Here is a 27,003-nt window from a genome sequence, read left to right as displayed (position 1 = left end):
GTTAATTTCACTGCAAATGTAAGACGAGTGACTGTAACATAAAAGCTAATTTATTGTAAATGATATGAGATGAGAGTGTTTATATTGGGTGAGATTGGTTATTTAGCTAAAGAAGCGTGTCAGTCAACTGCAAATTCAATAAAATCAGAGCATCTACTTACCATACTGCAGTTTCCATCCGTTCAATAGTTGGTGATTTTGAACCTCCTCTACGGTTAAAGGAGTGCCATAAGTCAATGGTGCCAAGTAGATGAACATGGCGATTTGCAAGAGGAGAGTAACGCCAACAGCAGCATACACTTTCCATGACACCTCCGCCTTCATGCTAGTTTGACGAGTCAGTTTGCTCTTGCGGCTCAAGAAGGACACAGGGGAATCAATGCCGTCTACAAAGATGAATTGATACATGGCGCCCAGGAGCAGATAGTTGATGGTAGCAGCAGGCAAGTAATGATGAAGGAAGAGAGAGCGGCCCATGAGGAAGAAGGGAAAGTAATGCAAGGCCCAGCCGACAAAGAAGAAACCAGCACTTTGCAATACACGGTGTCTGACAGGCTCTTCAATGGGATCAATGCCTCTACGACGAGCCAACACATCCGCCAACATGATGCCTGCAAAGACAGCGATGCCACCTACAGACAGGTACCAGCCAAACAAGTTGCCGGTCAAGTAGATTTGAGAGCGGGTGTCTTCTTTGGACCAGTAAGAGACACCTCGAATCATGAAGGGCCATGTAATGGGAGTGGATTGGTAGGGATGGGGTTTAGTCAAGCCAGCGTTATGGGACAACATACGACCTTGCAATTCAAAGAACTTTTTCATGAAAGGCATGCGGCCCAATTCCTTTGCATTCTTGCTGGCATTGATCTCGGTAGCATTCTTGCCCTTGATCTCTTGGGCGCTCCAGAAATTGGTCTTGTCAAGCGAGTTCTTGTTGCCATTGACCTCCAACTGTCCCAAACCCCATTCAGGCAACTTTTTGTTGTGCACCCAAACAGCCACCTTGGTGTCCTCATGCACAAGACGGAAGGATGTCATGTGGGTCTCGAATACTTCAGCATCGTCGTCGTCAAACACAATCTTGAACAGGGTTTCCTCGTATCTCGTGTCTAAGGGTACAGTAGTGATTTCCTCATTGGTGGGCATCCAAGGTGAAGCGACATCGTGTGTAAGCAAGTTGGTGCCTGTCACCACATGCTCTAACTGAATGATGTCGCCATTCTTGACGAGACGAGGCTCGTCTTGTTTATCGCCCTCTGATTCAGTGGTGGGCTTGATACGCCAGTAGCAGTTTTCGTTGGGCTCCATGACGGCTGTCACTTGTTGTCCCTTGCTGCTGACACGACCATCCTCATATCTCAACGGGTAATGAAGGTCATGCGAGTGGAGATACGAGTTGGTATCCTTGTGCTTCATGGTGATTTCGTCGCCATAGTGAATTTCTATTGCATGTGCGTGAGCGGATACATACAATCAAGTCAAATTAGCTGTACACTCACCTAAAGCAGACATCTTTAATGGGCTGTTCTTGAGTGTATCTTGGAATCGGGTGGTCATAAATGCATCACCAGGACCAGATTCATTGAGAATGGCGAAATGAACATAGAACCAGAAGAGGTAAATGACGGTAGGAACAAAAATGAGACTGAAAGCACGAGCATAAAAGTGCTTCAAGAATTGATTCTGACAGGCACTTGTCAGTTGGAACCTTCCAAATTGCTGATAACACCACTTACCATGGTCAATCCACGCTTGATGTCCAACAACATCCACAGGTCATAAATGACTGAGAAACCAATCATTGCGACTACAAAAAGACCAACCATCTTGACACTACAACAAATCAATCACCATCTCCTATCCAGTTCCAAATGTCGACTTACCTCACTGTGAATGCCATAAAGACACCTGTTGCCAAGAGCCAACCCCACCACTCTACAGAGAAGGAAGTGTGTCTCAGTTTTCTGAATTGGATGTAACTGTAAATGGTAGCCAAGATGAATACAAGCAACATGCTGTCCAACAAGATCAGTCTGTTTTGAGTGACCATAGCGTTATCAAAAATGTACATGGCAGTTGTCAAGATGCAAATAACCAATGAGTAGCCGGACTCCTTCATGATGCCGTAGATCAGGCCCACGCAAATGACATTGAGTGTGGCAGGCAATGCACGAAGACCAATGTAAGGCACTTGGTGATCAATGTAACTGTCACCAATGTTTGCAAAATCGTATTGACCATCAAATCCTAATAGGTAACCAGCACCTGCAATCATCAGTTTTGCCAATGGAGGATGCACATCAAAATAGTATGTTCTCTTCAAGTAATAGCCAGCAAACTTTCCAAAATGAACTTCATCAAACCTACCCTTTTCCTATGAGATCCCCATCCCTCTTCCTTTCATCATCCATGATACTTACACGACTTCTGCTGGATTCCAAATCTTGTAAAATGTAACAAAGGTAGCAATCACTAAAAGGATACCAAAAGCAGCATAATGACCTTGGGGACAACGCTGGCTAGGTGTAGAATCCTTTCCGTACTAATGTCGCAGTAGGTGTAGATGCGTATGAGATTTTTACAAGGTCAAATCGAATGCTTTACTATAAAGAAGACTCACCTTTTTAGAATCATCAAAGTCAACATCAGAGAGCTTTTCTGAAGCCCCTTCAGACTCGACACGTCTTTGTCGAAGGTTTACAGACATGCAAAAAAGTAAGCAATTTGAAGAAAAAAGGAGAAGAAGAAGAGAAAAAGAATGTGGGTTACAAAATGACTCAAATTAATTTATAAATAAGTAAAAATGCTTTGGCGCGCTTATTGATTTATAGTTGCCTGAAATATAGCATGCAACTCTCATCACACTCACACATTTGTAATTGCCTGATCCCTTGGTTACCATAGTAACTGATTTCGTAATCAAGGCGTTGCTGATCGATTACCTAAATAACAACTCTTATACAGGGCAATGCTTTCTTGCAACACCTGTAAGGTGGCATTGGTGGTGATTTATTTATATGTGGCAATTTGACACAAGTTTAAAAATAAATAAACCTGTTGGCCACTGAAATGAGGCCATGAAACCCTGAGAGCGGCTATCGAAACATCCCAAATACAAATGGCTGAACAATACATCCCATCACCTTTTCTCCTTCTCTCATCCAATTTCTCTCGAGGTAAATCCATCCATCATCCATCTAACATATTCGTCCATCCATCTAACGCATTCTACAGTTCAAGCCATGGCCAAGTCTACTGCTACCCCTCAAAAGCGCTCCACTCTCGCTGATGTCGTTACTCGTGAATACACCATCCACATGCACAAGCATGTCTTTGGTCGTTCTTTGAGAAAGCGTGCTCCTCATGCCATCAAGGCCGTTAAGGCTTTCGCTCAAAAGGCTATGGGTACCAAGGATGTCCGTCTTGATCCCTCTTTGAACAAGGCTGTCTGGTCTCGTGGTGTCAAGCACACTAACCACCGTATTCGTGTTCGTATCGCTCGTAAGCGTAACGATGATGAAGATGCAAAGGAAAAGCTCTACTCTTATGTCACCTTTGTCCCTACTGTTGATTTCAAGGGTAAGTACCACTCTTTTCTTTCCATCTTTTCCTTTGGCAATCCATATCGCTGCGATTCCGTGTAGTTGATGCTTATTCGAATGCTATTCTTGACAAGAATACATATTACAGGCATCAATTTCCGGCCAGTTAGTGTGCGCAAGAGGTTGGAGTATAAATATACCAAGTTGTCTCGCGACCTTGGTTCTCCTATCTGTGAAGCGACCAGTTTTATTAATGATACCATGTTCTTTTGATTTATCTAGGTCTTAACACTGAAGTTGTCGAGGATGAAAACTAAATCATCGTGTCAAGCTCACCCAACTTTTGTAGCAATATTTCATTTTTTTAATAAATTTTTTTCACTGTAAATATCATCCTCATTGCTTTTATTTTATGTCCCTGCCTTTCCTGGCTGGATTCTTGGTTTCCATTGTAACTTGAATGAACACCCAATCAGGTATACACCTGTCAGTTTAATTTGATACTCTTAAAGAATGCATAAAATTCATATTTGCTTGACACATCAGATGCAAAACCGTTTAATAAAAGCAAATATGGCAACAGACAGGCTAGGCTATCCGATCGTAATCCCTTTCTTAAGGGCCTCAAGAAGCATTGTTTCTCACAATTGGAATGGCAGTGCTTCTGCCAGCCGCCGCCACCAAAATTGTTTAAATCACCGCCAGTGTTTTTTCACTCGAAATAGAAATATATTTATTCAATTTTCGACTTGCTTGACCTATTTTGCACGATTTGACTATGTAAATTGTAATAATCATCGCATGCTTCCTTACGCTGTCTTAGAGTACTTCTTAAGGCGCTTCCAGTGACACCAAGTAAGATATATGTTTTGAATAAACTTATTGAATAATTTACGAAATTATCAAAAGAGGTTTCTGGCCAAAATGTTGAAATTTTACATATTAAGGTCCCACAAAGATGATTTCAAAGGTTACGTTAGATCGATAGAATCATTTTGATTCAATATATACTATAGTAAATGTCTTCATTATCGAGGTCAAAAACGCGATCGTTTGATTTTTGATAAAAAGCATGAGGGGCACCTCATGCTTTTGAGTCGATTTTCAGTGATGTTTTTTTGGTCCCAAAAAAGCTGAGCAACGGTGTCGGTAAGGTAGTGCTAGTTGAAAGCAATCATTTGGCGCTGTTTTGAGCGCCTAAAACTGCCTGTATCACGAAAAATCAGAGCTCAAATGCACCCAATTTCACTACACTTTGGCCTATTATAAGCTCAAAACCGACGGCTTAGGTATGGTGTGTAGCTTGAGTATACTGCCTTTGGCCAATCTAGTCGTTATGCATCTTGAAAAATTAAAGGTACGCTCTGCAGATTGACTCTAACGCAAATTAGCAGAGCATGTAGCGCTACCGCTGTTCAAGTATTACACTACAGCCGTATTGAATAGCTCTGTTGATCGCATGTCATGTCTCAGAGAAACTACGCACTAAACGGATTTTATGCTATTAGGCAACGCTATCATAAGTGTGTAACAGGCCATTCAGACCTAAAACTAAAAAGAAATCTGTACAGAGCACCGAAATTTAGGTGATGTATCCATGCTTCCTGAGTTAAACGCAATGCTATCTGCTCTGCGCACAGGACAAGAAATTATATACGTTACTAGAGCTCCTGTTTGAAAACAGAATAATCTAAACGAACAGCAACATGATCTACTACGGCATGGATCACATCATGGTGGCGTTCTATTTAGCATACCGAAACTTATGAAAACACACTGCTAAATCGAGCACAAAACATGCCTAAAAAGGAAACATTCTCACCTATTATTATTGTTGTTGTTGTTGTTGTTGTTGTCATGGTTGCTATAAATTAACCTTTTGTTTCTTGCATTTACCCTTTCTTTCTTCTTTATCAATTATATTATTTTTATACAACATTAATGCAACGCACAACAACATTACCGCCGAATATCACACTCTCAGAAGAAGACGCTGTAGCTGGTACTCATAATGCACAGATATAGACATCACTTTCCAATCATTTGTACTAACTTGATAAATTATGCAGGAACAAGTAAATGGAGAGCAGTAACCCATCAACGAGCTTGTATGATTAACCTTCTGATATCATCTAGACCGTATCAGACTACTCAAAGTAGACCAAACAAAAGATGACCGTCGATGGTTTGACAAGATGAGAAACTTGGTTCAAGTGCATGAATACCTCTGCCATATTGGTGAAGCCATAGAGTAAAGATGACATGCTAGCAAACATCAATAACAAAGTGCCTAATATAGTAATTGTAACACTAGATGGATTGAAAGCTTCTTGAATGAAAAGATTGATAACAACGACGACAGAGAGGCATCCATTGTACAATTAGAGCAAACGCTACATGATGGCGTTGTCTTGGCCAAACTAGCAAGAAGAATCCATCCAGGCATCATCCAAAGCATCACACCAGGGGATGCTAAATTCAAGTTTTTACGATCCAACAACATCAACGCTTTTTTGACAGTCTTGAAAGAGGTTGGATTGCCTTCCATCTTTTGGTTTGAATTTGTGGATTTATACGACGGAAAGAACATGCCCAAGGTCATCTATTGCATTCACGCCCTCAGTCATTTACTGCATTCAAACGATTCAGCACCGAAAATCAAGAATTTGGAGGGTAAATTCAACTTTTCAGACGATGTGCTGATAGCGACACAGAGAAACCTTGAGAAATCTGGCGCCACCATGCCAAATTTCAGCAACCTTGGATCGTCACTACAGAAAGAACTGGATGGAGGATCCAAAAAGCCAGTGTATTCTTTCAAGAAAATCGAGGAACCATTACTCACTCAACATGAACTGGAGCCCAAAATACCACGATTCAGCAAGGCAGCGCCCATCGTAACAGACTTGTATGACTCGGATACAGAATCTAGAACATCTTCCAGTGATGAATTAGAAAGCCCCTCCATACCTACCATGCAACGACTTCAGTTTTTAGGTAAGCTTGCGTCAAAAAGGGAAATGTGTAAACAGACCACTAACAGCTTGATACAGATGCCGCTGCTGACTCCACCATTAGCAGTTCTGATTCTGAAATTGAGTATTATCAAGATGACTTGTCAGGATCTGAATACGATGATACCGAGGAAAGAATAGAGGCATTGGAACAGCACTTTACAAAGCCAGAAAACGAGAGAGTGTTGGTCAGTACACAAGGCTGCATTCGTGCTTTTATGGCCAGAAACAAGCTGCAAAAGATCAAGGATCAGTATCGCTACCAGTCATTCCAGTCCACAGTGCAAAAGATGCAAGCTCGTATCCGCACGGCGTCTATGCGCAGACAGCTTGGAGAGAAAAGACGGGAGTTCTTTTCTTGCCCTGAAGAATGGGTCACTGCGTTACAGGCCATGATTCGCCGTTATCTTGCCATGAAGCATCTGGGCGAGCAGCATCATCAAATTGAAATGCACCACATTCAAAGCGGCAGATTACGAACTGAGGGCAAATTTACAGCGCAATACCATGAAAGGGCCTATCAAAAACTGAAATCTGAAAAGAACCCCTCGATCGGCGTGGTGAAAAGCGTGCTCCACATGCTGAGCAACAATGATGTGGACTTTAACGAAGACTTGATCATTGAGGAGCTTCGACAGAAAGTAGTCGAGTCCATCAGAGACAACAACCAGCTGGATTCGCAAGTCAGCATGATTGACATTCAGATTGCCCTGCTGTTGAAGAACGCTGTAACGCTGGATGAAGTAGTCAAATTGAGCAATGCGTTCTTCAATCCCAACCGCAAGAAGCAACAACAACAGCGGTTCTCTGAACTGCTGTCTTCCAATCCTTCCAACAGCCCTTACGATTTGCGAGGCGTAGACAAGAGCAACAGGGACAAATTGGAACTGTACCAGCAGCTGGTGTTCCTGCTTCAAACGGAACCTATTTACTTGGCTCGTCTCATGTCGATTGCGGGTGGACAAGTACACGGCGAAAAAAAGGGACAGCGCAAGATTGATGCCACTGTATTGGCACTGTTTGGCTACGGTACCAACGCGCGTGAAGAGTGTTTACTGATCAATCTCTGCAAGGCTTCCATTGTCCAAGAAATGAAGCATGTCAAGAGTCCTCAAGAGTTTATGCGTGGCAACTACACATTCATGAAGCTTGTGGTGCAAGTAAACCGAGGTGCCAAAGAAAGAGAGTTCTTTTCTACCTTGTTCCAAAGCTTGCTCGACAAGGTATTGAACAACAATGAATTGGATCTAGAAACCAACCCCATGGTCATCTATCAAAAGTGCATCAGTCAAGAGGAGTCTGCTACTGGCCAGCCTTCCAATCGACCCTTCAACATCAATCAAGCCCAAGCACTGCAATCGCCTGATGTCTTACAAATCCTGTCTGAGCATTTAGAGATGCTGAGAAATATCACTGAAGAGTTCCTGAACGCCATCATCAATGCTCTAGATGTCATGCCTTACGGTATGCGTGTCATTGCAAGAGAGTTGCGCCTGGTCATGGAAGACAACTTTCCAGAGGTGTCTCCCGAAGAGATTAACAAGATTCTCGGCAACTTTGTCTACTATCGCTATCTGAGTCCGGTTATCACTGCTCCTGAGCAGCATATTGCTATTCATCATGAAATATCGTCGCTGCAGAGAAGAAACTTGGCTGAAATCTCAAAGATGTTGCAGCATATCTCCAACGGCAAAGACTTTGATGCCAGAAATATCCAACTGGGCGCTTTAAACGGCTATATCAAGAGCTCCACGGAGAGATTTACACAGTGGTTCATGGATTTGACAGATGTGGAGGATCCTGAACAGCACTTTGGTATGGATCAGCTTTCTGATTACACCAACACGCAAAAGCCCACCGTTTATGTGCACCCCACCGAACTCTATCACATTCATCAGCTGTTGCAAGAGAATGTGGACTTTATTGAACGTCAAAACACCGGTATTCTGCACTCAATTCTCTCAGAATTAGGTGAAGCACCCAGCAATGCTAACATGAGCGTACCTTTGCATGTACTCCGCCTTGAATTGACCGACCGCCGTGATGGCATTCCCTCCGAAGCTGGAGGTGATGTCAAGAAACTGCTTCTCGATACCAAGCGTCTGGTCATCTTGGTCATTCAGGTCCAGTCTGGTCCTTCTCTGGAAGCCATCTTTGAAGAGCCAGTGACTAGCGAACATGAAGCTATTTGGGAAGTTGTACGTGAAGAGGCGTTTCCTTCGGAAGGCACTGAGCAAGAAATTGAGATGGCTATTCGTGAGAGAAATTTCAAGTTTGGCTATCAGAATGCAGCCATGGATGTCAAAAAGTAAGCAACTTCCAGACAATGTCAGTGATCTGTGCATTCACCCTTATTTTCTATAGACTGAGCTTTGCCAAGCTAAAGTCCTTTGCCTCTAGTCTTCACAACCATCTGATGAAACATGGCATCATTCCTGAGAGTCCTGGCTATCAGAGCATCATCAACATGATTGCAGTAGACATCACCAAGAAGGGAGAGCGCCGTAAGCTGCGAAACACAGAAATCAAGAAACTACAAAACATCTTGCAGCATTTGGATGAAAAGAGGCAGTTTTTAATCAGTCAAGGTACCAGCTACAAAGAGTATTTAGATGGCTGCATGAAGAACATGGCTGAACGACGCGGCAAGAAGCAAAAATTTGTGTTTCCCTTCACCCGACAGTATTTCCACATGAAGAACCTGCAGAGGCGCAACCTGGTGCCCAAGTTTGGCTCCTACAAGTATTCTGCAAAGACGCTGTACGATCGTGGCATCATTCTTGACCTGGCTGGTGTGTCCAAGAAGCTATACGCCCGTATCACTATTATTTTGTCGATGGATCGTGCTGGCATCATCACATTTGAAGGATATTTTCCCCTGCTCAATACGCAAGATTTGCATGTGGATGTGCAGTACGAGGATCTGCTGCAAACGCAATACGAGGGTGTGCAGACAATGAAAGTGCTGGACGGCATGGCTACGGTCAATGTCAATTTATTGATTTACTTGATCAACAAAAAGTGAGTTACCTAACTATATATTTATATATATATATATATATATATATATTCTATTTACTAATTGCATTGTTTGCGCACTAGATTTTACCACACTGCTTAGAATCACGTTGAAATGTATATGCTGTAGATAGTTTGTTGTAATAAAATGTATTGCTGAGGCAATTTTCATGCCAAGACTCTCCATATGTCGCTATTTTCGTTGTTGTACAAATGGTGGTGGATTAAGAACGGGATTTCTAAACCGCCACATTATTACCACATCTGGGTTCCTAGATTTCTCGCTTTCCTTTCTTCTTTCTTTCTTTTACCATAAGGCATATGTCGGATTTGGAGCAGAATTACGTTACTTGGAGAAACAAGTGAGTAAACTTACAACCCTGCAAAAAAAAATACACACTGTACCAACTGTATTTTGGCAGGTATTTGAGAAGTTATGAAGATGGTTTGTATGTCTATTACAAGGAGCCCAAGGAAAACTTGAAGGAAATGACCTGCTCTGAGGCGCATGGTAAGTCATGCCTGTGTGCAAAATGGCATGGGCACGAGGGCATTGTTGACGGCTGTGTGGTATAGGTTATGGAATGCTCATCTCGGTGTCAAAACGCAATCAGCAAGATTTTGATGGTATGTAGTATCGTGTAGTACAGCCATGCTCTTTATATGACGCTAACGAGAACCTTAATCTCTGCGTATATAGGTCTCTACAGATACTATGCTCGATTCAGAAACTCAAAGGGATTGATGCAGTAATGTACTTCAATGAGGACATGTAATGACTAAAGAGTTTAACACGTGTGTGTATTAGATGGCAACAAAAGACTGACCGTCATGGCAGATTCGTTCCCGGCGATGAAGGAGGTGAAAACTGTGCAACAGATGGGGATGTTGATATTTGTACAGCCTTATTTGTGGCAGCCAAGGTCTGGGGCAGAGGAGGACCCCATGGAGAAATCGACTACCGTCAAGCAGCAACAGAATTAGCGGGATGCATCTATCAACATTGTATCAATCATCAAACGCACATGCCACTGATTGGCGACTGGGCAGATCCAGGGGACGATGCCTATTTGCTTACAAGACCCAGTGATTTCATTTTGAGTGGCTACTTGATTTTCTACTATGTGAGTCTGTGCAAACGGGTAAATAAGCCGATATACTCATCTGTATTCTAGGAGGATACACAGCGCAAAGACCAATGGGCACAAGTCATTGCTGCTATTGTCAATTGCATTATGGGTCAGCATTCACTCAACCCTCAAACAGGGCTCATTGCAGATTTCCTCAAATTAGATCGAAATAGCGGGCTCTATTATCCTGCACAGGGCGAGGTCTTGGAGAGCGAGCATGACAAAGATTACAACTGGAACTCGTGCCGTGTTCCATGGCGTATCGGCCACTATTACATGTTGACCAAAGACGAGCGCGTGCGACCCATCCTTGAAACTCAGGCACATTTTTTTGCTGGACAGTTGGCTCGCGGTGGAGGTGATGGCGACTGTGGCATTAAGGCAGGCTATCGATTGGACGGATCATGCTATGTGGATTATACAGACATGGCTTTTGTAGCTCCCGCTTGCTTCTTGTTCTGGCTGCTTGGATGGAATTCGCAATTGGATCAGATCCAGAGAGAAATGAAGCAGATGGAAGCCACTTATTTCGGTGAAAGTATTGCAATGCTATGCCTGTTGAATGCCAATGTGCCTCTGTAACTGTTTTTTTTTCCTTGTAACACATGTATTATGTATTTATAGCAAAGATTTTATTGATATTCTTGATTTTCTTTTCCTTTCCTTCTCTCTCTCTCTCTTGTTCAACATTAAACTCATATATACAATGAAGATTTCACTTACAACAGTTTTTGTCTCTTTATTGTCGCTGGCTGTCAACGCTCAAAATGTTGTCAATGTGGATGTACCCAAGGTCAATGAAATGATCTATAACAAGGGGCTCTTGAACATTACATATTCCATCATTGGCACACAGACAAGTAAGATCTCATCGCACTGATACCAACTGAGCAGCCACTGATGTCTTGATATTAGCAAATCCTCCCCTGAACAACTACTATCCAAACTCTCTCAATGTCGACTTTGTGTGGACTGAACATGCCAACACCGCCAATACGCTCTCATTACAAGTTTCAACAGGACTCAACACAAATCCTTACCCAGGAGGCACTCAGAATATCCAGCGCAAAGACACCTTCAGAGTTCCCAACTGTCACTTCTTTTCCAGGTATCCACCCTCCACATTCGACTTTTCGCTGGTATTTACACCCATCTACAACACAATCACTCGAACCAATGGATCCATTGTTGAGCCTACTGGTACACCACAAGACAAAATAATCGTACCTCTGGCCGTTACAGTCGACAACTCGACCTTTCCAAAGTGTTGATATGAATCCATGTCAGTAGAGCTCATTGTTATAAATAGCAAACCGCTCATGTAACACAATAACCTTTATTAAAAAGTGTATGTAATCCAATCATCCAGACAACGTTTCTCTATGCCATCATACAGCGTTTGTTTATACATAACATGTAGATACAGCATGGTACTCGGGATTTTTACAGTCTAATTTTTCATACGTAAACAGAACGTACATGTAGCATGATCTATATGTATAGTTTTGTATATCAGTACATGATCCCCTCCTCTTCTTGCGCAATCTGTAGGCTATAGCGCTTGGAAGTAGACATTGGCTTCTCCTGATCTTGCTCCTCATTGCCTGCTTCATTTTCGCCTAAAATAACCCATTTGATGTCGGCTGACAGCAGAGCATCGCTGTAGTCTGAAGGAAAGTGGTCGTTGATAAAGAAGGGAAGCAAGATGCGGAACAGGATGCGAATGGACGTCTCTAATCTCAATCGCATAATGACATGTTTGTTGAGTAAGCCAGAGAGATGGAGATAAGAGATGCCTCGAAGTGGGATGGGCTCTTGCGTCTTTTGGTTTGGTGGGTATATGGATATCTCGTAAGACGAGTCTATGAACACCAAGGTGCCTGGTGGTGGACTGTACCAATAAGGGATGCGAGGCACAATATCTACATGGATCCTGTTAATCATCTCTGTAATAAGATATGCTTATGATGATGAACCTACCATTGTTGTACACATGGTTAAAGATTTTGCAAGTAATGTCTTGGTTGAAGGCCTTGCTGAAATCTTTATCTCCAATGTTTGGCTGTCCATAAGTATACAGCCCTTCAAAATACTCTAACAAAGGGCTCTCCTTCTGGATCATTTTGGCCAAAAATACGGTGGCGAGAGCGCCTCCCAAGGAATGTCCACAAATGTAGAACCTCTTTTTCTTGCCTACATCCATCACAGCTGCACTTTTAAAGAGCTCTAAAATGTATTCCTCTGATTGTCTATACATGCTTTGGTGGCGGATGATGGCTGAATTGTGTCCAGCCCAGCTAGCGTCAATGGGATCTAGCACATTGGCAAAAATATTGAATGAAAGTGCTTTGATGATACGCACTATGCCAAATACAGACGTGGCAAATGACTGATAGAGCGAAGCACTGCTCAAATTGATGTGTATGTCGGCTTCAGAGGATGACTCTTGAGCGGGCCGCGATGATTCAATGGCTTCTGTTGCTCCCATGGCGTCCCAGAACCCTTTGTGTACCTTGCCCATGTAGTATTTTGGTGAGGATACCTTGGCTAATCCAGCGTCCACATTGGTAACGTAGTTTTGAATATTCAATGGGTTTGTTCTGTTTATATATTAGGCATGCTTACACACACACATGAACGATGACTTACCCTCTAAAGACCAACAAAACATCATTGTTCTTTTCTATAACGTAAGCGCAAACATTCTAAATACAGTCGATCAATAAGACGTTTTCTTCTTTTCATATCCATCAACACTCACCTTGTATCCTATCGCTTTGAATGTATGCTCCACATCGTAACCGGCCTTTTCCAATTCATACTTGACGACAGCAACATCTTCATATGCCAATTTACTTGCCACAGACAATGCATGTGCGACAGACAGCGAATACTGAGGTCGCTTAAAGTCAGGGTTACTCTTTCCATAGCTGGCCAGTTTGTGTGTTTGCTCTTGCTGCTCCTTTGTTGGTGACAGCAGCTCTTCGTGGATTGATTTAAAAAATCGATTATCACCCACGTTGATCAACGCTATGTACACAAAAATGATCAAATCAACACATGAACAATAACACACCATCATATGTAACTTACAGAGATATTGATTAGATGCATGTTGCCCTGCAAATCTACCCATAATGATTCGAATGACATGATCACTCATCATCAAGACCATGAACCACATGAAAAATTGACTTTTGATGAAGATGCTGATGGTTGGACCGAGAATTTTATGATGCGATACATATCGAGCAATGGGCATCAGTCGTTGATTGAGTCGAGTCAATAATCTCATGATGAATGGCATAAAATACTGGATTGTCTTGAAACTAGCGTACAGGACGATAGGTACAGACAGAATAAATACGGATGTCAAGTAGCATAGTAGACTGAGGATCCATCTTCCTTTGTAATTCAAATAATAGCCAACCAAGGCTACTACAAATGATGCGAGGATGGTGATCTCCATCACTAGTTGCTTGCCCTTGGAAGACATTTGAGCGATGTTTAGAGTGATTTAAATAAGGGTATGTAATAGAACAGAGAAAGAGATGCTCTGCTTGGGGGTTTCATATGATTTTTAGCAATTGGTTTCAAGTTCAGTTGATTTCATTGCAACATTAGGTCATACAAACATGTTGAAAGTAGTAAAACACATCTTGAATGACACGTAGCAGTCTTTGGGCACAATTGCCACGTTATATTGCGGTTTCATGGCCATTGAATATAGATCACATGCCATTGTTGTTATGGAAGCTACTCTTGGGATGTCTTGTTGCCATGGCAACTATTCATAGAGACATTGCCATGTGTTGAAAGAGGTCAATGATTGCAAATGAACCTCTGAAATGTGTGTAAATACAGCACTATTTTCTCTGTAAACCTTGTATAGTTATATCAGTCTTACTGGGGTCAATGCTGGTTACTGCGTTGCTCTAATAAAAGACCCTCTGTATTATGCAAATGTCAATGCACACATCCATCCATGGACACTCTAGTCACTCTTTTCAGTCCCACCAACTCCAATAAGCGCGCCGCGTTGAATGCGAAGACTAAACAACGCGCACATATCTGGCAAATTTGTTTTCTTCATCATTTACAAATTATGGCACCCAATCCCTCACTGAAACGGCCTCAACAGCAACAGAGTTCCCTACTCTCTTTCTTTGCTAAAAAACCTTCTGAGAGCGTCATCGAGAAAGAGGTAATGACCGAGCAGTTGGCAGTGAAAGAGACTGCGCCTAAACCTGTCAAACCTGATCAAACAAAGCAGGCCTCTTCAGCATCGCCTTCTATGGCAAAGAATACTGCGCATTCAAGCAAGCCTACAGCAGATGCAATGGAGATAGACGAGGCCATTCAGGAAAATGAAGATGACAGCGAGGATGATAGCCCTCTTGTCTCGAGATTGGTAACACATCATGGCACCTTACTATCCATTGAGATGTGAACTGAATGGATTCCATTGAAATAGGGCCGAAATCGCAAGAGGGTAAGCTACAAGCTTTCAGATTCTGAACCAGAGGATGGAGTGCCTGCAGCTGAAAAAGTAGTAAATCCTTTCGCTCGTAAGTGAATCATCGTGATTCATGTTTCTTGTTATACTCAATCCATGATTTATACAGAGAAAAAGCGACGTCTAGTACGCAAGCTTCATGATGACAGTGATGAAGAGTTTACACCGCCAAAGGAAGAACCGCTGAACGATGAGGAACTGGAGAGCATATTTGATGATGATTTGATGGATGAGGATATACCTGGCTCGCCTGGCAGACAGACAACCACAACCGCAACGCCCAAGAAGCCACCTGTTACACCTTTAGCCGAACGATTTGGACGCATCTCAGTAGAATCACCCATGTACCAGAAACCCTCTGTCAGCGCCTTTGCAAAGATGAACATGACCTCCAAAACAGAAAAGAAGCAGGATCGAAACCAAAAGTTTAAAGAGAAAAATGATGAGCGTTATTACTGGCTTCAAGACCAAAAGGATTTGGACGGTAACCCCATCGGTTCACCCGAATACAATCCTCGTACATTGTACGTGCCTCGATCTGCCTGGGAAAAATTCACCCCTTTTGAAAAGCAATATTGGGAGGTCAAACATACGCATTGGGATACAGTAAGATGTGATGAATCATGGCTAGTCAGATCAGATGTTCTAATTCGCTGTGTATTAGATTGTGTTCTTCAAGAAGGGCAAATTCTATGGTAAGTGCATTCGCTGCTAGTACAACTTGTGCTAATACATTGGTTTAGAATTGTATGAAAAGGATGCAGATATTGGACACAAGTATTTTGATCTCAAGATGACTGATCGTGTCAATATGAGAATGGTCGGCGTTCCTGAGACATCATTCGATTACTGGACAGCCCAATTTATTGCAAAAGGGTACAAGGTCGCCAAGGTAGATCAGATGGAGACAGCCATTGGCAAATCAATGCGTGAGAAGAGCGGTGCCAAATCCAATAAAGCAGACAAGGTCATTCGTCGTGAATTGACATCTGTCTTGACGGCTGGTACGTTGGTGGATTCTGGTCTCTTGACCAACGAATTGGGCACCTACTGTATGTCTATCAAGGAGCATTGCGGCGACGAATCCATGCCTCCTACCTTTGGTATATGCTTTGTGGATACAGCAACCGCAGAGTTCAACCTAGTTCACTTTCAAGATGATGTTCATCGCACCAAGTTTGAAACACTGATCATGCAAATTAAGCCCCGTGAATTGGTGACAGAAAAGGGTAGATTATCCAAGACCACCACCCGTTTGCTCAAGAGTATATTGAACGAGCCTCTTTGGAACATGCTGAAGCCTGATGTTGAGTTCTGGGATGCGCGTATTACAGAAGACGAGATTAGCATTCACGAGTATTTTGGCTCTGAGGGCGAGTTGGCGAATGAACAGCTGACACAGGCTATGACAGAAGCTCGCAAAGACCCCTTGTTGATGTCTGCATTTGGTGGGTTGATATGGTATCTTCGCTCAGTAAGTTGAAATTGGAATTATGCGTAGGCTCGCCTTACTCACTCTCCTGATAGCTTAAATTGGATAAGGAGCTTTTGTCCGCAAAACATGTGTTGATGTATGATCCCATCCGTAATGCTACATCGCTGGTGCTTGATGGACAGACCTTGGCCAACCTCGAAATCTTCCAAAACTCGTATGATGGCAGCACTGAAGGCACCGTCTTCAAATTACTGGCAAACAGCATTACGCCTTTCGGCAAGAGACTCTTCAAGCAGTGGCTTTGCCACCCCTTGCGTCGCATTGAAGATATTAATAGCAGGTTAGATGCAATTGAGGACTTTATGCGTCTGGTGGATTTGCATGAAACTATCTCTAAAGAAATGTACGGCATGCCTGATTTGGAAAGATTGATTTCGCGCATCCATTCGGGAAGAATTCAGGTCAAGGAGTTCCTCGCTGCGTTGGAAGGCTTCAAAACAACACGCCAAATCATCCAGACATTGATCGAAAGCAGGGGCCACTTTAAGTCTGCCTTACTGGGCCAATTGATTGACCAATTCCCTGATATTGGTGGCAAGTTGGACAGCCTGAACGATTCATTCATCACGGCAGAAGTGGATGTCGACTGTAAGTAGACATAATGTCATTGTACATATCATACTGACGCTCTTTGATGCGACAGATCAAAAGATCAGAACCATGATCCCTAAAAACGGCATGAACAAAGAATGGAACAGCATCAATCAACAGATCAAGGACGCAGAAAAGCAATTCGAATCTCATCTGCAGGTCGTCAAGAAAGAGCTCAAATGCTCTTCTATAGTATATCGCGATATGAATAAGGACATCTATCAGATGGAAGTGCCCAAGAACGTCAAAGTGCCTCAAAGCTGGCTTCAAATCTCCACGACAAGCGTAAGGATCAGGCTGTGTATTTGACAAGTGGCCATTACTCAACCTTCCATGTCTTTATAGAAAGTTACCCGTTATTGGGACAACACTGTCAAGAATTTAGTCACTGAATACAGAGAGTTGATGGAGACCAAGAATGCATTTGTAAAGAAATTCGCGCTTGAAGTGTATGCGGCATTTGATGAATCATACGGCATGTGGTTATCTGCTGTGCAAAGCATTGCTGAGCTCGATGCATTGATGGGCTTGGCAAAGGGATCCATGAACATGGGAGGTAAGGCATCTATTTTACAGCTCTCACTCACATACTGACTGCCATCTACAACAGAGCCTGCTTGCAGACCTGTTTTACTGGATCAAGAGAAAAGTGTGGTTGAATTTGAGGAATTGCGACATCCATGCGTTGTACCAGGGTAAACTATCTTAATGTGTAATATAGACTTAGAATCCCCAATGTCTCATCAACATATTGCATTAACAGCGTGGCCACTGATTTCATCCCCAATGATGTTGGTTTAGGTGGAAAGGATGCCAGTGTGATTGTGTTAACGGGCCCCAACATGGGCGGTAAATCCACTTTGCTGAGACAAACCTGTGTTGCTATTATCATGGCTCAATTAGGTGGATATGTACCTGCACGGTCCTGTCGACTTACACCTTGTGATCGTATTTATACTCGTATTGGTGCAAATGATAACATCATGGGAGGCCAATCAACATTCATGGTGGAATTAGCAGAGACTTCCAAGATTTTGAGAGAAGCGACGACTCGCTCCATGGTCATCTTGGACGAGCTTGGAAGAGGTACATCTACATTCGATGGCTATGCTATTGCCTACTCGGTCCTGCACTACTTGTCTACTCATATCGGATGCTTGGGCATGTTTGCTACTCATTATCAGACATTGTGCAAGGAATTTGAGCGCAGCCCTGAGATCAATAATATGCACATGTAAGTACACTCTTCTCAGTTGCACAGTAAGAGGATGGCCTTCTCTTGACTCACTCATTGCTTAGGGGATATATCATGGACGAAGATGAGCAAAATGTCACCTTCTTGTACAAATTGACTCCTGGTATCTGTGAAAAATCGTTTGGTATGAATGTCGCTACTATGGCTGGTATTCCTCCCTCCGTGGTTAGTAGAGCAGCCACAATTGCAGAGGAAACAGAGATTGTACATCACTCCAAGGACACAACATACAAAATGGAAGCGTCTGGCAAGGACGGCATCAATATCACTCCAGCGGTTGTTGCCGACTTGGCTTATTTGATGTCTAACAAGAAAATTAAATTATCAACCGAACGTATTTTGGCTAGTTTCCAAAACATGACTGTATAAGAGCCAACCCCCTATTTCTAATATTCCCTTATGTGTATACATATCATCATGATCATTTTTGCTTGAATAAATAAATCGAATGATACAACTATTAAGTAATCACAAAAAGAGAAGATACTGTATACGATACCTCATCACTCTAAGGGGATGCTGCTTGATTTAGGCAATCCTTCGAATATAGATGAGATTGTATGAGTCAACACCTGCTTTAAGCTTCTTTTTTCGATCCAACTCCGAGTTTTGTTTCTAAAACCATTTACCCCACACTTTCTCGACATGCTTGTATATACATTGCTCACATTGCCAATGGGAAGATGCACTCTTGTTATATTTGATAATTGAAATAAATTACGTTATTTCCTTCTGGATGTTCTTGGAACATAAGAGATTGTTGGCTGTGTCAGAATGTCTCATCCTGCATTAATTGGGTCGGCTCAGGCCATAGTCCTATTCAAACAAACCGAGTATACCCTACTTGAGATGTTATCTGTGTCCGTCTTGACATGCTATTACAATGTCTTGTGGTTGCCATGACAATATGGACAGCAAAGCCTTTTGGAGTCAAACATTCCATTTCGTATAATGATCCAAAATCGGAGATGCCTTGTTGTACAGGAAAATTTTTTTTGGGTTTGCAGTGATTCTCCCATCACTCAATTGCATGTAAAACATACATGTTGACAAAGACAAATGTAATCAAACAGTTTGCTCCTTTTTTCATTCAAACCAATTTCAGTCTAGTTAGAATGTAATTGACAAAAATGTACCAATCATATATAATGAAAAACCTATTTTTGATTCGAAATGCACTAGGACTAAACAAGTTTTTAGGGAAATAGGGTCGAGAACTATGATCTAAATTGGTGCATTTCTTTTCATATGTAACTCAAAGAAAAAAAAAATAAGATGGAAGGTCACGATCGCTTTTGCTTGAATTAAGGATTTCATATAAATAGGGGATCATTTGTTTCCTCATTGATCTCATCATTCGCATGCTCTTCTCTTCTAATTACAAAAACTTATAATGATTTCATCCACATCCATCTCATCTCCAGTCGTCAAGACTACCGCTACATCAGATCAATATACCCCTATTCCTCACTTTCCTGCTTGTTTGGGTGGTGAATGGAAAAACATCATCAAGACACCTTATCTCAAAACTACAATGAAATTTAGGGCTGGTACATCATTGGTAACGTCTAATTCCTTTTTTTTTTTTTTTTTTTTTTTTTTTTTTTTGTCTTGGTCCTTTTGTATTTACTTTATCAATGTAGCCTCCTCACCATTTTCCTACCATGTCTCGTATAACCGTTCTCTCTGGCTCTATTCAGATTGATGATTTACAGACAAGTCAAGCGTACATTTTGCGCGAATCCGAAGATTGTGTTATTCCTGCGTTACTGGTCCATGAAATTCAATTTCTGGAAAATGTCGAATTCGAATTTGAACTAAATTCCAATGACATGATCATCTACTGGGATTTTGAAGAACGTTAATGCTCTTCAACCTCTTTCTTCATTTTGTATATTATTATTCCTGCTCCTTTTTATTATCATTCATACATTTACACTGACACACACTACATGATCCATTATTACACACTACGCTCTCCCTTTCAATAACAGAAAAAAAGAATTATTCTATCTATCATTCTCAAATATGATCTTGTTGAATATGATTTAATTGAATTATGTTCATTTTGCTGTATATTGGTTGTTAAGAATGGCTGAATCAAAGCTTCTGCTGATTGCTTGTCATAAGCCACAGCATACGTTTTGTGTCATTATCATCCAAAATATCATCTACTTTGGTTAATTCCTTCATGTGATCATCTAGAGTGCAATTGGGCTCTCAAGGATTTTTGCATTCCATTTTTTAATATTACCAGTGTTTATGCTTCGGATGGCTCTTACCTTTGCTTGGCTTTGGCGAGAACCCAACCTGCGCAGCGGCAGCTCGCGCTACCGATTGCCCTTGCGTATCTGCTACTTTCATTCTGACCCTTCACTTGCACATGATAACCCTTCATATTATCTGTGGATCTGACTCTTATGTGATGCTCCGCATTCGTATACATGTGAATAGTTTATACACGGGCAAGCAGTATACGGGTATTTATCCTTTTTAGTCCTTAGCGTCCCTGATACAGCAAAATCTGAGTGCATTCAAGGCGCGTTTTCTCGCGTTCAAGACCGTTTTAGATTGTCAGAATAACACCAAACAATTGCTCTCATCTAGCACTTACTGCCTGATACCTTTGCTCAACTTTTTGGGGACCAAAAAAACATGGACAAAATTCGACTAAAAAGCATGAGATACCCCTCATGGTTTTCATCAAAAATCAAACGATCGCGTTTTTCACCTTGATAAGGAAGACTTTTACTATGGTATGTATTGCATCAAAATGTTTCTATCGATCTAACGTAACTCCTGAAATCATCTTTCTGGGGCTTTGATATGTAAAACTTCAACATTTTGGTCAGAAACCTCTTTTCATACTTTCACAAATTGCTCGATAAGCTTACTCAAAACATCCATCTTACTTAGTACCATTGGATGCGCCTTGAAAAGCACTTCAAGAAAGCTTAAAGAAGCACAGGATGATTATTATATTTTACTTGGTCGAACCTGCTAAAGTAGTTCAATCGAGTCGAAAACCATCAAGATTTGGCCAATCTGGAACAGATTATGAATCTGAGTTTGAGTCAATTTTGGCTGGTGAGGCCAGCTGGCAAACTCAATGCCTGGCAGCTCAGTTTTCATGTTAGTAGGGTTGTAAAAGTGTCTAGGGACTGAATATTTATTATGTTATGATGATGGTGATATAACAGCATTCCCACTGCATTTAACCGCCATTTATAGATAAAATTTGGCTCCCTCACTTCAAGATGTGTCCAAGGCCATTTCAATTCATTATTCAGCTCATTATAACTGCTTTCGACATTAGACAATGATACAGCAACAAAATCGCAAGTGCCACTTGAGGGAATGTTATACAGTAATCACTCTACTTTTCGCCTATGGTGTGTCAAGTCGTACTCCCAAGATCGATACGGTGAGTGATGAGGCTTCCATTATCCTTGAGACATTGTATGTGAGAATCTGGAGTAATTTGGTATTTCAATCCATGTTCTCGAGAATCATCTTGAGTTCTGATTGCTTGACACGTTATAAACACGAATAATTGTATGATGTTTGTATTTCTAACGAAAATGAAGCCATTGCGCGTCAAATATCGAATTTTGCCATCGCACAGCTTCCACGAATGTGTCAAAACTGAGATGTGTGGTCCTGGCTTCGCTTTTTGAAAAAATAGTAATCAAATCCATTAGCTAGAGTCTTCTGTATAGTCTTCCTTTCGTTCGCTTTTCAACTTTCATCAAACACGCGTTCACAAACATGACAAAACAACCTAAGCAAAAAAATTGCATTAGAGTAAAACCACCGATATCTGATGCAGTGCCACCATTTAAAAAGGCTCGTAAAGAGTATTCATTGAATAAGTTGCAACAAAAGAGGGTTATGGAGTCGCTGGGCCGTGCCATCTATGAATGTCGTCAGAAAACGAAATCAAAAGGTAATCGTTCCAAGTTGAGGGCTGACAATACACCATCTCACATTGCTATCATACTAGATCCTGTTACTTTAACAGCACTCCCCAAAGGCTATACAGTCGAATACAGTTACAATTATAAATTCAGTGGACATCCTTCCAAATTTCTTTTCTATAGTACAAGTAAAGTAGTCCATGCTGTATCGATCAACAGCAGTTATTCATCAACTTGCTATTTTAGACGCATTCCTAGAACATCTGCTGTGGTTGGAAGCCATGTCCCATCCAGAGAGCATTGAACCAAGACGTAAATGCAAGTGTATACTTTGTACAAAAGCCAGAAGCAAAAAGGAAGCAGACATGCAAACCGATACATCTTATGAGTTGACATCCGACTCACCATCATCCTCTTCAGATATAACATCATCAGCAGAAGCATTCTCGCCTTCGGAAACTGGATCGCCGATGCCTGCTTTACCAGCACCTGCTGCTTCGCCAAAATCGCCAGCATCTAGAGAATCAACGCCAGGCGATCCAGAAGAGATGATCCTCGTATATCCCATGAAGAAGGTCTTGATTGAACAACTTGTAAATCCATACTACTATTACCCAGCAAAATTCACTATACCATTACCAAAGATACAGCAATCTGATGAGAGTATCTTTCTGAAATCACTGCGTTCATAGGGTTGGAAATAAAAGCTATTTATTATGCGAAAAAGAGAAACAGAGTAATAGGTGGTATATTCTATGCAAGTATTATTCTTCGTCCAAAAGGGTCTCCCAGTCATCAGATATATTGGAGTCATCTTCCGTGTCTTGATCTTGTTTGAGAGCCCCGCTTGTAGAAGTCAATGCAACTAGTTTGTCTTTTTCATCCACTCTTTGAATCTCATCCTCGCTACTAAGGCTCAACGCTTGATCCGCATCATTCGAAAAAGAAGCATCGGAAGAAGCAACATCAGGGGTCAGAGAAGGACTCGCACTCTTCTTTGGTGATTCAATCCAGGCGTCCTTGGCAGGTCTATAGGGATTGTCACCGCCCACCTTCATCCAGCCATCATCATCCACCGTCTTGAGAGCATCATATGCATTGACGAATCGATTCTTGCCGTTAAAAGTGCTTGATGATGGACTAACGTCCTTCTTGGGTGCTGATAATTGCTTTTCATTCCATGTCACTTCTCCCTTTTGATTGACCCAACAGCAATCCACACGAGCCGCTTTATTGTCAGCACTGCCATTTGTTGTGATAAAGGCTGATTTCACAAGCTTCTTGAGTTGCCAGATAATGGATTCCTTCTCATCCATGGATATCGAGTCGCTGATGGATGGGATCACGACTGCATCATTTTCATTGACCCATTTACTAGTAAAATGAATAGCGTCATCGCCAATCTTGATAAGAGGTGTCAAGTCAGCATCCAATTCCAGTTTGGTTAATCCAAAAGCCATGTCGGACAGGTACAGTGCGTTGACAGGTTGTCTGTTGGCTGAGCGACCACTTGTATCAGCCTCAATGCCTTGTACTGTAGTAGGCGCGCGATTCAGAGTAGGGTTGCGAGCAGCCTTGGAGAGCAAAATGGGCGGAATTCTGCAGGGACCAAGTGTCTTGCGCATGATGATGGAGCGTTTAGGTTCTTGGTCGATGGCTTCAGTAGCCACATTGAAATGGACAGCATAGCGGTGAATAAAGCGGCGGTATTCACTGCGCATAGGCTTGCAATGGAACGACTTCTTGCCAGTATCTTGCACAAATTCAATCATTGAGTTCTCCATATGTCTACACCACACTGCATTTTCAATGTAAAACTCGCGCAAAGAGTCGTCGTAGTAGCCGAGATCGTCAGACGAGAGTGTTTTGGAATCTATGTTGGAGGTTGCTGATAGCGAAGGCGATGCGGGTGTGCTGAAATCATCGCGCTTAATGTCAAAAGCCATCGCAAGACGTCGATTACGCAGCACCTTCGCACAGAAATCATTGCAGTCCAAATCCTTCTTTGATCCACTGGATTCTGATGTGGCATTGCAAGGGATTTCCAGGGTATTTTGTCCACACTTGCAAGTTGCTTTGATTCTGGCGATACAGGGTTCAGTTTCAGGGCATGGAGTACCGTCGTGGCATTTTTGCTGGCAGGGATGGCCGCAGCTTCCTCTGGCACCACCACACGTCTGTGTACAGCTTTCATCCTGTGCGATACATGGTCCACTATGGCACGTTTTGAGACAGACGTGCTTACCGCAACTCAAGGGCTTTTCACAAGGTCTGCCGCAACGAGGCGATTCACGATAGCAAGGCACGTTCTTGAGTTCAGTTTTACCGCAGAGACAGTGGCGAGTGACCAGAGCAGGACAGGGAGGGCAAGGGTCATCATCAGGATGGCAGTTGTGGTTCAGGAAGCGGATATGGCCACAGGGATTAGGACGAACGCAAGGATAAGGACAAGGAGGCATCTTTGTTCCACAGCGCACAGGAGGTTCCAGACGGGTGCGACCACAGTTACAAGCGACTTCATCAAAGGTGGCCTCTAAACAGGGAAGACACTTGCCCTTATGGCAAGTATCTTGACAGCGATGATTACCGCAAGATAGCAACAAATTACACTTTTCGGGGCAATCATGCAGAAACTCGTACCCAGGCTTCCGTTTACCGTTGACCTTCATGGCAAGACAGCATGCCACACCACACTGATGTCTTGCACAGTTACGCATGGACTTACAGATACGATCACAAAGAGGAGGCTCACCGCCAGTTGCTTCACATACGTTGGCGCAATTGTCTTTGAAGGTGCTGGATTGGCAGCGACAAGGCACATCCACAGCAACTTGGCAGGGCGGACAATCACCCAAATGGCACTTTTGAGGGCAAGGGTGGCCACACTCAGATATTTTGTTGCAGGTGGATTCACAGGTTGGCACAGGTTCAGTACAGGATTCGCGGTTCTTGCCGTTCAGTAATTCCACCACGGTATGGCTTCCACAGGGACAGGTGTTGATGATATTGGGATCGAATGGACAGACTTGAGAATTGGCAGAGCATGGATGGCAGGACTTTTGACAGCGATGTTGGCCACATGCATACGCCCTAACAAGGATATGAATACTAGAGATTTCCTCCAAGATATAAATGTATACTTACGTATCGCACTTTTCTGCACAGCTATAATGACCGATATGGCCACGCAGTTGAACCTGCTTGCCACTGCCGCAACGAGCGGTTCTCTCATGACGTCCACAGTAACATGATTGCACTTCTTGTACTTGGCAAGGAGCACACACGCCCGCATGACAGGGTTGTTCACATCGATGCTTTCCACAACCCAATAATTCATCACATACTTCTTCACATGAAAATCCCTTTGTCGAGTAATCTGTATCCACGCATCTTGCTTGGCGAGTAGTTGTGCCACAGAAACAGGTTGTGACAGGACCCATTAAGCTACAAGGAGGGCAAGGACCTGGATGACAAGGTCTATACAATGGGGTCAATCAATTTATCATTCAATTTATCCTTCAGCATCTCACTTACAAGACACATTCATGAGGACATGATTTATGTCTCTTGCACAATTGGTCGCAGCTATGAGGCGTGTTGTATCTCGAAGTTTCGGGATTACGCTGTTTGCCGCAAAAACAGAGATAGTCCTTGGGAACGACGGTTCTGTTATTTTGACAGCCAGGACATCTCCAACCAGTTACCATCTTGTTGGAAGAGGTATCTATGGATACGCACACGCATATCAGACACTGTCTGCTTTGCTCCCTAACCACACACACACACACAAAAGCTTACCTTTCAATGATCTACCAGCCCACGTTTGCACACAATTCAAGTGAAATACTGCCCAGCAACAATCGCACGACCAGACATGGTGAGCAGGCCTGACCACATCCATACAAATCATACACTCGTAGCTAGATGTCTTTAATTCATGAGATAATAAAGTGGCCATGTCGTGGTTGCCAGGTGGTAATTTGGGTGTATTCTTGCGTGATTTATTGTTGTTGTTTCTCTTTCTAGTGTTGGTATGTTGAGATGTAGAGGCTGCCGTGGATGCTGTATCGCTGTTGGTGTTATTATCCAGTGGTTCAGGATCTTCAGTCAAACGACCTTGAGCTCGATTCTTACTGATGCGAGCCATGGATGGCGACGAAGCATTCTCTGGCGCCTTTGACTTTTTATTATTTCGCTTACGATTGCTGTTGTTACTGGCTGGCTTCTTTACATCGTTTTCAGCAGTAGTAGTGTGGGCGGATTCTTCGGTTTTTGGAGTACCAGCCTCTGTCGCATTCAACACATTGGGATTCTTCTTTTTGCCTCTATGATTTCGTCGTCTATTGTGCTTTTTGTCAGGAGCATCCGATGTTGCTGCTTGTTGTTGTTGTTGTTGTTGTTGAGACTGGGGTTTAGAAGGACCTGCCATCTCATTGTTGTTCTTGCTGTTGGTAGCAGATGCTGCCTTTTGAGGAGCAATCACTTGTTCAGAACTACCCATAAAGTAAGTTTATAAGGAAAAGAG

The 27,003-nt window shown here is 42.5% G+C and overlaps 10 protein-coding genes across 10 annotated transcripts; 7 read left to right on the top strand and 3 right to left on the bottom strand.

Moving 5' to 3' along the window:
* Nucleotides 1-98: 98 nt before the first annotated feature.
* Nucleotides 99-2,707, bottom strand: ATC70_007606 (uncharacterized protein; the record flags this gene model as incomplete). Its single annotated transcript, XM_064826865.1, has 7 exons — nucleotides 99-106; nucleotides 162-1,442; nucleotides 1,500-1,683; nucleotides 1,737-1,833; nucleotides 1,884-2,363; nucleotides 2,421-2,542; nucleotides 2,621-2,707. The coding sequence occupies 7 exons, from the start codon at nucleotides 2,705-2,707 to the stop codon at nucleotides 99-101; spliced, it is 2,259 nt and encodes a 752-aa protein (XP_064675922.1).
* A 411-nt stretch (nucleotides 2,708-3,118) lies between these two features.
* On the top strand, nucleotides 3,119-3,859 carry ATC70_007605 (uncharacterized protein; the record flags this gene model as incomplete). Its single annotated transcript, XM_064826864.1, has 3 exons — nucleotides 3,119-3,176; nucleotides 3,235-3,579; nucleotides 3,825-3,859. The coding sequence occupies 3 exons, from the start codon at nucleotides 3,119-3,121 to the stop codon at nucleotides 3,857-3,859; spliced, it is 438 nt and encodes a 145-aa protein (XP_064675921.1).
* A 1,624-nt stretch (nucleotides 3,860-5,483) lies between these two features.
* On the top strand, nucleotides 5,484-9,677 carry MCM1_4 (transcription factor of the MADS box; the record flags this gene model as incomplete). The annotated part of the gene is made up of 7 exons (XM_064826863.1): nucleotides 5,484-5,544; nucleotides 5,612-5,617; nucleotides 5,679-5,793; nucleotides 5,857-6,539; nucleotides 6,596-8,864; nucleotides 8,921-9,577; nucleotides 9,659-9,677. 7 exons carry the CDS (start codon nucleotides 5,484-5,486, stop codon nucleotides 9,675-9,677), a joined length of 3,810 nt encoding a protein of 1,269 aa, XP_064675920.1.
* A 218-nt stretch (nucleotides 9,678-9,895) lies between these two features.
* On the top strand, nucleotides 9,896-11,286 carry ale1_1 (Lysophospholipid acyltransferase; the record flags this gene model as incomplete). The annotated part of the gene is made up of 6 exons (XM_064826862.1): nucleotides 9,896-9,936; nucleotides 9,997-10,085; nucleotides 10,151-10,201; nucleotides 10,275-10,323; nucleotides 10,383-10,698; nucleotides 10,750-11,286. The coding sequence occupies 6 exons, from the start codon at nucleotides 9,896-9,898 to the stop codon at nucleotides 11,284-11,286; spliced, it is 1,083 nt and encodes a 360-aa protein (XP_064675919.1).
* A 124-nt stretch (nucleotides 11,287-11,410) lies between these two features.
* Nucleotides 11,411-11,975, top strand: ATC70_007602 (uncharacterized protein; the record flags this gene model as incomplete). Its single annotated transcript, XM_064826861.1, has 2 exons — nucleotides 11,411-11,564; nucleotides 11,620-11,975. The coding sequence occupies 2 exons, from the start codon at nucleotides 11,411-11,413 to the stop codon at nucleotides 11,973-11,975; spliced, it is 510 nt and encodes a 169-aa protein (XP_064675918.1).
* A 241-nt stretch (nucleotides 11,976-12,216) lies between these two features.
* On the bottom strand, nucleotides 12,217-14,200 carry ATC70_007601 (uncharacterized protein; the record flags this gene model as incomplete). Its single annotated transcript, XM_064826860.1, has 5 exons — nucleotides 12,217-12,626; nucleotides 12,685-13,304; nucleotides 13,354-13,409; nucleotides 13,466-13,734; nucleotides 13,798-14,200. The coding sequence occupies 5 exons, from the start codon at nucleotides 14,198-14,200 to the stop codon at nucleotides 12,217-12,219; spliced, it is 1,758 nt and encodes a 585-aa protein (XP_064675917.1).
* A 609-nt stretch (nucleotides 14,201-14,809) lies between these two features.
* HDA1 (Histone deacetylase hda1) lies at nucleotides 14,810-18,930 on the top strand (the record flags this gene model as incomplete). The annotated part of the gene is made up of 11 exons (XM_064826859.1): nucleotides 14,810-15,115; nucleotides 15,179-15,272; nucleotides 15,330-15,826; nucleotides 15,885-15,915; nucleotides 15,964-16,694; nucleotides 16,748-17,303; nucleotides 17,359-17,591; nucleotides 17,652-17,862; nucleotides 17,917-18,001; nucleotides 18,070-18,540; nucleotides 18,606-18,930. 11 exons carry the CDS (start codon nucleotides 14,810-14,812, stop codon nucleotides 18,928-18,930), a joined length of 3,540 nt encoding a protein of 1,179 aa, XP_064675916.1.
* Nucleotides 18,931-19,954: 1,024 nt separating this feature from the next.
* ATC70_007599 (uncharacterized protein) lies at nucleotides 19,955-20,426 on the top strand (the record flags this gene model as incomplete). The annotated part of the gene is made up of 2 exons (XM_064826858.1): nucleotides 19,955-20,122; nucleotides 20,205-20,426. The coding sequence occupies 2 exons, from the start codon at nucleotides 19,955-19,957 to the stop codon at nucleotides 20,424-20,426; spliced, it is 390 nt and encodes a 129-aa protein (XP_064675915.1).
* Nucleotides 20,427-22,329: 1,903 nt separating this feature from the next.
* On the top strand, nucleotides 22,330-23,170 carry ATC70_007598 (uncharacterized protein; the record flags this gene model as incomplete). Its single annotated transcript, XM_064826857.1, has 3 exons — nucleotides 22,330-22,507; nucleotides 22,565-22,666; nucleotides 22,725-23,170. The coding sequence occupies 3 exons, from the start codon at nucleotides 22,330-22,332 to the stop codon at nucleotides 23,168-23,170; spliced, it is 726 nt and encodes a 241-aa protein (XP_064675914.1).
* A 72-nt stretch (nucleotides 23,171-23,242) lies between these two features.
* Nucleotides 23,243-26,979, bottom strand: PRE4 (Proteasome subunit beta type-7; the record flags this gene model as incomplete). The annotated part of the gene is made up of 4 exons (XM_064826856.1): nucleotides 23,243-25,568; nucleotides 25,623-25,955; nucleotides 26,013-26,202; nucleotides 26,277-26,979. The coding sequence occupies 4 exons, from the start codon at nucleotides 26,977-26,979 to the stop codon at nucleotides 23,243-23,245; spliced, it is 3,552 nt and encodes a 1,183-aa protein (XP_064675913.1).
* Between the last annotated feature and the right edge of the window lie 24 nt (nucleotides 26,980-27,003).

Source organism: Mucor velutinosus (genome assembly GCF_035048745.1).
Source record: "Mucor velutinosus strain NIH1002 chromosome Unknown tig00001553, whole genome shotgun sequence".
Classification (NCBI taxonomy): Eukaryota; Fungi; Mucoromycota; class Mucoromycetes; order Mucorales; family Mucoraceae; genus Mucor; species Mucor velutinosus.
The sequence above is the reverse complement of the archived record's forward strand: the minus strand, read 5'-3'. Positions and strand labels throughout refer to the sequence as shown.